Consider the following 7,785-nt stretch of genomic DNA (forward strand, 5'->3'; position numbering starts at 1 on the left):
GCTGAATAACTTGTATATGATCAAATATTGATGTTTACATCTATTTTTAATTTTACATATTATACATATAATTATAAATACTATCTTCCAATTATAAGCTCATAAATTAATCAGCCATGTATAATGGAATTGATAATAATCATCAATAACGATTATTACTTAATCAAGAGGCGTACCCATAATTTATCATTATACGAATCTACCAATATAAATAAAAGTAAATTATTTCTAAACATATAATCGAAATAAATATATGAAATTTTGAAGAATATGTATAATAATATGACAAGAAGTTTTGATTATTTATTTTTCTTATTTTGATCTAATGGCGTTCGCTTAAAATATAATATGGGCTATTATTGAATAAAGGGGCTCATTAGATTAAAAAAATCATATCGCTTACGATTTACGTACATTGAAGTTTTGATAGCGATTATTTGAAAATACATATTCACAAAACATTTTTGTTAAATTTTAGAATTTACCGCACAAAATCTCATTTTTTGAGTGTATGTGGATGTTTGTATGTGAAAAGTAATTTGATATGAAAAAGAACAAGACCCCTTGAAGCATCACTTTTAAAAATTGAACACAACCCTTTGTTTGACAAATGATATTGATGTTTTGCTTCTGTGTTGATATTTCTGATGCACCAACCTAACCTAACCAAATTATTCCATTCTATTCAGATTGAAGTCTCTGAAGACGATAACTTGGTTATCGAAACGAAACGTAATTGTAAGTATCGATGAAGTGTTAGTGTAAAAAGTGCAAGCAAGTTGTTACGGTTTTTGTCAATATGTTTTGATTTTTATCTTCTCCTAAAACACGCTTGGTAATTTTGTAAGCAACCGGACTTTTAATATACGAGTTCAATTTCACTTCCACATGTGACATGAATTATTATAAGTCACGCTCATTTATTTGTAGCGGTAAAAACACTTTCTAACAAGTAAAATTCAATAAATCTACTGTCACGTACGTTACCATCAACCGAATTCTTCATAATTCGAGCAATTTACATGTTAATTAATGTACGAGGTGTAAAAAAACAAAAATTTTCTGTTCAACATCAATTTATTTATTTTCAATGAGAATCTTTTTGAAACTATAATAATCTATCCAGAAATATTCTAATAAAAATCCGACAAAAAATCGTAAATAAGAAGTCGATACCAAATCCAATCTTAAGAAATCTTCTTTTTCACTTTTCTCCACCCTCTCGCAATTTGTCTACCTTCATCTTTCTTACTTTTCCCCTTTGTATAGATGCTTTTATGTCTCTACACCCCTCTTCTATCCTCTCTGCGTCACTACCTCAGTAGATCAACTATGTATGCTCAGGAAGCGAAGTGACGTCATAAGAAGTAGGAAGTGTCTGCCATCTTTGAAGTCATCTGTCAACTATCATTTGTGGAATAGATCAGAGGCAAAACCACAGACGCGATCACAGAACAGTTGACAAATGGCGTTAACGACAGATGACACGGCGTACAGTTAACAGATGAGACAGTTTACCGTAAAGGATAACAAGAAAAGCAGAATAAAGGTATTCTAGAGGGGGAATATGAAGAAACAAATTAATAGATTAAATTAAGACGAAACTTTATTAAAAAGGATTAAAGTAACAGGGTGAGTGAGAAGTGGTAACAAGAGAAACTAGCAATTTCGAATTACTGAAACTGTTGGTGATATTATAGTAGGGCGCACGTTTCGATAACAAAGGAATCATCTTAAGAGACAGTTTACCTTTAGTCTCTGAAGATGATAACTTATTCTCTATAGTGTAATTGTGCCAGTGTAAACAGTGTTTTTAATACTCTATTGTTAGATTATACATTCTTACAATTAGCACATTAATAATTTGTCTAATAACCAAAATGATGAGTTTAAGCCCTAATTTGAACGATATCAAAAATACAGTATCTTCTAATACATTGCATAATTGGTGGAATTGTGAGGTTTCTGTAGATTAAAGGGCATAACAGGGTGTTATAATTGAAAATAAAAGAAGAGCAGTACTTAAACTAACATATATTTACAATTTTAAGACAAAAATTCACTTTCCCTTTCAGTTTTTACCAATTCCAAATTGACATTTATGATTGAATTGGCTTCAAAGTAGGTGACCAAACCACCAATCACTGCTTGTCCCAAAAATATACCCCAAGCTACCCCTTTCAATTGTTTATACATTTTCGAGACTATTTGAAATACTTTTCTTGGTTCCTTAGTTATATAAGGCATATCGTATGTGTGATAGCGATGAACAAGCTAGAAAAAAATATTATGAAATACAATAAATACAAAAACTCGAAACGTTGTGATTTGCGATGTTCAATACTAAAAAAATCGTACTTACAGCTAATGATGTAATTGGTGCTAAAACCAAAGGCATTATGCAACCAGTAAGTGTTTGTAATACCGATGCTCTAGTTTCTAAACAAATTGGGCATCCATCTATGTTTAATATGAGAGGACTTAAAACAAACTGCAAAAAATTGTTCCCTTTAAAATTTTTAGATCATTCCCTCAACCCTAAAATTTAAAAAGCAGTCTAGGAATAGCCAAAGTATTGTTAAACTAATTAATATGTTGAAAATTATTTGATTTAATAAGATTAGCTTTTTTGGGAAGGAAATATCGTACCTGTTGGTGCGATAACATAGATATTGTAGCGGGTACAGCAGAAATCGGTAAATATGATGACATGAATCCATAATTTAATAATCTAAACCTCCCTCGAAAAAAACTATTCATGTATATTCCCGACACGATACTAGCAGCTGCCAGTACACCGCAACCATATTTATATCCAAGTCTGCAAAAGATTTTTGTCTAACGTTAACGTACTAATAATGGAAATAATATTTAAAAAATATCATAAATTCTTATATGTATATACATCGATTTGTAGTAACAATCTTACACATCTGATGTTTTTGGCCAGTTGTTTAATATTTTAGTATAATATAATAGAGCCTGCTCTTCAGTTAATATAACAGCATCTTGAGGAACTTGGGAAAATCTAGATTTTTGAAGTGCCATAATTGTTTTCAAATTAGGTTATTTCCGAAGTTTTTTTATACAGCCCATTAAAACCTAGAAAAAGAAGAAAATTGTATCATAAAACATTGATTCTACGGCTGTTGCTAATCACACGATTATCGAATAAATAAAAATATTTCCTTTTTACGATCATTTTTAAAGTTGAAAATGAAGTCAGCAATACAAAAAGTTTGTGCCATTCTTTAATTGCTCATACATTTGTTTGTTCATGCAAATATATAAAAAAGCTAGTCAAAGTTTCAATTGATTTTCGACCTTTTTTGTGTAAGCCTTCAATACAATGATAAAAATATTCATTATTAGTTACATCAGTTTTTCAAACCCCTTATTTACTTCACGATATCAATTTGTGTTAGCTTGAAATTCATAATCCAATAATAAAAAATTAATCGTCCGAGTATCGTATGAATAGACACTACTTCAAATGTTCTGTGGTTTAAACAGCTGCTTATGTCAATGGATGATTTCAGTTCGATTGCAAGTTTCCTGAGGTAACAAGGAAAGGGAAAGTGTGCCGAAGAAGATAGGAAGAAAGATTTAATTAAATTTTATAAATTATTTTCTATGGAAAAGAAAATACCAAAAAGTATTCCAGGTACAGCATACAGTGCCCAAAATGGACAATTACTTGTTTCCTCAGGTATACCATCGCTGGATACACTTCTAGGTAAAAATCTATAGGTTATATTCATTTTTCTTTGTTCTTTTTTTTTAAGTTGGAAACTAAATATTTTCTAGATTCCATGTAATTTAATATTATTGTTATAAAATAAAAAAATTTTAGTTCGTTTTGAATAAAAAGAGGACAAATCCGTGGTTTAGAATATACGTTTTTAAATAATGTAGAGAGAGGTCAGTTCCACTTCTAATTTGTGTTTTATTATTTTAGGAGGTGGATTGCCAGTTGGAACCGTCGTTTTAATAGGTAAGTTAATGTATAGTGTAATAATTGTCTAAATTTTATAATATCTATTATCATTTATCTATTTTAATTAATAATTCATATACAGTTGAATAATGAATGTATTATTATAACCTATCAGTAGAATATACATATTTAATGAAAATTTTCAAACCTCCACAAAAACAAAAATTTTCTACTACAAATTATTAACAGAGTTGGAGGAGGTAAAGTCTGTTTTTCTTGCTAATTTGTAATTCTCCTTTACTTGCTCCTCACTTTTGCATTTTCAACTTTTCTCATTATAACCTTAGTTATTTATTCATAACATATGTATGTTAATTATTTCTGTGGATACTGGAACCCTGTTTTTCTATCCAACTTCTGATCCTACCATAAATTGTTTATTGTCAATCTTTGTTTGAGATATTATCACATTGTCTGTTGTTCAATGGGTCAATTTCAGAATTACATTTATAAATTCAATATTTACTTAAACTGTTTGATTGATCCAAATTTGATGATAAACTTATTTATATAATTTATCAAAATATATGTATTTGCCCAATTATAATCATTTTTGTATTATTTGATATTCATGTTATTAGGTTGGTGAAAAACTGTTAGTACAACAGCTCTTATCACAACTAGATATTTGTGTAAATATTTTTTTAATTAGCTAGATTAAAATGTCTTCCAGTAAACCATTGATGTGCTCTGACTTCTTATTCTTCTTCTATTTCCATTGTCTATATACACTACTTGTTCAAATGGAAGAGGTGTATTATTTTGAAATTTACTGAATGGATTATGAAGTGGGCTGCCAAAGGGTTTGACCGGTGGTGTATTTATACTTATATAGAATCCCAAATTATTTTATTTTGGTAATATTAGTCATTCATATCAGGGAGTTTGTAATATCTTAATCATTAATATTCCACTCCAATCAAATGAAGATTATGTAAGTTTCTCCTCACCAATTTTGGTATTGGATTCTCCTCCATTATCTGTATAGGAATATTTATCAAAGTATGAAAAGAACCTTCTAAATATCTTAACCTTTTACCAATTATGCTCTACATATATTTAATTAAGGTAACAAATGCTTGGTAGAAGATTAATTTGCACCTGGTGGAAGTGGCTATTTATGCTCAAGCATTGTCTTGCTGAAACAAGTGATTTCTAAAGTGATTCTGGTGAACCCCCAGTTGCCAACTGAATGCTTAACAGAAGTTTACATTTTTCACCCTTAGATCAGTGGTTCCTAAAGTGGTCCAGGTGAACTTCCACAGAACAAGGGAAAACACTCAACATGGTTTTAACTTGTAACAACTGTTAGATCTTCACATTTGTTGACGAGTTTTGAAAATATGTAGTAGTAGGAAATCAATCAAAGCCAGTAATATCTTGAAAGTGATCCGCCAGGAAAAAGTTTGTGAACCTATGATTTAATCAGATGATTATCCCATATTTTGCAAATGTATTCACTTGAAGTAATATTGCACCTGATCAAGATTAAAGGTGACTTTGAACTACTGTGTACCTTTTCTGTTCTATCTCCATTATCTGTTATTATTACACTTAAGTACTTGAATTCCTGCACGCCATTATAAAAATATTATGATATAGAAACGTTAAATTTTTATCTGTCATTTTAAACCGAATTTTAATAAAAAGAGACCTAAAATAAATATAAATCATCACGAAGAACAAGGAATTCAAAATTAGAATTACCCATATAAATTTCGTCATGGTCAGTGATCACTTTGTAAATATACGAGTGAACATGCCCATAATTATTTTTGTAAATGTATTTTTATTTTCCAGAAGAGGATTTCCATGGATCTTATTCGAAATTAATATTAAAATATTTTATAGTTGAGGGCATTGTTTCTAATCATTCTACATTGATAGCTAGTCAAGATGTAAATCCTTCCAATATTGTAAGTATTTTATTTCCTTCCATAACACCTTTGACATTTTATTTTGTATTTCAGATCAAAGAATTACCTGCTGTGATCGATAGTGATTTAGAACCAGAGAAAGTTTTGAAATCTCCCGGTGTTAGTGATAAAATGAAAATAGCTTTCAGATATCAACATTTACCTACCAACAATGGTGCAAGACAAACTGTGAAACAGATTGGACATATCTACGATCTATCAAAAAATATATCATTAGCTGATATTGAAAATTCAGATATTTGTTATTGGACAGGACAAAGAATCGAACACGGTAAGGATTTTGTTTATAATATTATTAATTAGATAGTTTTTAACTGCTGAATAGTGCTTAATTGTTGATAAATGCTATGTTCGTATATTTTTATCATTAATATATGATACAAATTATTGTTATGCTTCAGTGTTGGTGATACCAGACAATTGCATAATAAGGCATTTCAAAGACATAAAACGCATTTTTCAGGATAGTTTTTCTTTAACAACTTTGAATTTCTCTCCTTGCCTAGCTTCCTGGAATGACTACTCAAATGATTAGTAGGGGAAGGATGTAGGAAGTCAATGTAATAGTGTGCTACAATTTTTAAAATTTAAATAAGGTCTACAAAAGTGTGCCACTATTTGAGAATTGTGACCTGTAACTTTTGAATCCTCTTCATTTTTAATACTATCAATAAGGTTTCCAAGTGGGTACTGTTTTTTGAGAATCTTGACCTGGACAATAAACTTTTCTTCATTCAACTTTATTCTCCACTCTGATGTCCATATTTTCACTGCGATAAGGTTTGGTTGAAGTTGGGAATGACAAGTTTAGTGAGTATAAATACTAAAAATAGCAGAGGGCCAACCATCTACCCTTGAGGAACTGTCTTTAATACTTGATATCGATTGGTACAGATTTGATAGATTTGACTCTCCAAAAACGCTTGTTTTTGTTTTAGGTTCAAGAACTTACTCGAATCCTGCATACAATGCTCTATTAAAATCGATTAGGAATAAAATCAAAGACGGAAAATTTTTTCTCAAAGATTCTCCTGAAAAAAGGACTGTACTAAGGATTGGTATCCATTCGTTGGGTTCGCCAATGTGGTTGCCTCATAGGAAATCGTTACATTCCATAGACAGTACTAGAGATCTGGATAAATTTATATTCTGCTTAAGGGCGTTGGTTAGATCCGCGTACGCGGTGGCTCTCGTTACGATTCCCACACATCTATATCATGAGGTGAAAATATTAAATATTAACTTTTTTTTTGTAAAATTCTCTAATTTTTCTTTTTGTAGATATCTTTGGATAGATGCATACACTCTAGTGATATCGCTATAAGATTACAGGCTTTCAGCGGTACGGAACTCGAGAGGAATCAAAGTTTAGCAGAATACAATGGGTTTTTTTATCTGACAAAATTAGCTGCCATCAATTCCTTGGCGTCTAAACATCCTGGATCTATGGAATATGCTTTTAAACTGAGAAGGAAAAAATTTTCAATAGACTTACTTCATTTACCACCTGGTGAGTTATAAATTAATATAATGATATAATCCTGCATTGATTTATACAACTAGCTAAGTTTTTTGTACAAATACCAATTAATTATTTTTTTTAAGATATACAAGATGATACGGATTCTAAAAGTGATCATTTACCGCAATTTGGATGTGCTATCTCAACATTAAAACACTTGGATTTCTAAAAATAACAAAAGAGAAAAATCAACATTATGTACCTTGAATAAACTATATATGTAATTTATTTATCGAAAAGTATTATATTTTGAAAGATTTGACAATTAAAAGTTTTTTTACTCACTCATTTATTAATTACTTGATTTGGTTCTCCCTGAGTGAAGATTG

At 30.1% G+C, this 7,785-nt stretch overlaps 2 protein-coding genes across 2 annotated transcripts; one reads left to right on the forward strand and one right to left on the reverse strand.

Moving 5' to 3' along the window:
- Nucleotides 1-2,018: 2,018 nt before the first annotated feature.
- LOC130893713 (uncharacterized) lies at nucleotides 2,019-3,083 on the reverse strand. Its single transcript, XM_057800028.1, has 4 exons — nucleotides 2,930-3,083; nucleotides 2,650-2,821; nucleotides 2,363-2,491; nucleotides 2,019-2,274 (listed from the first exon to the last, which is right to left on the reverse strand). The coding sequence occupies exons 1-4, from the start codon at nucleotides 3,046-3,048 to the stop codon at nucleotides 2,047-2,049; spliced, it is 648 nt and encodes a 215-aa protein (XP_057656011.1). The 5' UTR covers nucleotides 3,049-3,083; the 3' UTR covers nucleotides 2,019-2,046.
- Nucleotides 3,084-3,527: 444 nt separating this feature from the next.
- LOC130893714 (elongator complex protein 4) lies at nucleotides 3,528-7,740 on the forward strand. The gene is made up of 7 exons (XM_057800029.1): nucleotides 3,528-3,736; nucleotides 3,959-3,994; nucleotides 5,798-5,913; nucleotides 5,968-6,205; nucleotides 6,873-7,156; nucleotides 7,216-7,444; nucleotides 7,540-7,740. The coding sequence occupies exons 1-7, from the start codon at nucleotides 3,634-3,636 to the stop codon at nucleotides 7,623-7,625; spliced, it is 1,092 nt and encodes a 363-aa protein (XP_057656012.1). The 5' UTR covers nucleotides 3,528-3,633; the 3' UTR covers nucleotides 7,626-7,740.
- The last annotated feature ends 45 nt before the right edge of the window (nucleotides 7,741-7,785 follow it).

The sequence above is a fragment of the Diorhabda carinulata genome, chromosome 5 (genome assembly GCF_026250575.1).
Source record: "Diorhabda carinulata isolate Delta chromosome 5, icDioCari1.1, whole genome shotgun sequence".
NCBI classification, from domain to species: Eukaryota; Metazoa; Arthropoda; class Insecta; order Coleoptera; family Chrysomelidae; genus Diorhabda; species Diorhabda carinulata.

Coding starts and splice junctions, on each gene's coding strand:
- LOC130893713 (XM_057800028.1), bottom strand. CDS start 3,048: ATGGCACTTCAAAAATCTAGATTTTCCCAAGTTCCTCAAGATGCTGTT. Junction 2,492..2,649: donor CTATGTTATCGCACCAACAG/GTACGATATTTC, acceptor AATTTTTTGCAG/TTTGTTTTAAGTCCTCTCAT. Junction 2,275..2,362: donor CACCAATTACATCATTAGCT/GTAAGTACGATT, acceptor ATTTTTTTCTAG/CTTGTTCATCGCTATCACAC.
- LOC130893714 (XM_057800029.1), top strand. CDS start 3,634: ATGGAAAAGAAAATACCAAAAAGTATTCCAGGTACAGCATACAGTGCC. Junction 3,995..5,797: donor TGGAACCGTCGTTTTAATAG/GTAAGTTAATGT, acceptor TTTATTTTCCAG/AAGAGGATTTCCATGGATCT. Junction 6,206..6,872: donor AGGACAAAGAATCGAACACG/GTAAGGATTTTG, acceptor TTTTTGTTTTAG/GTTCAAGAACTTACTCGAAT.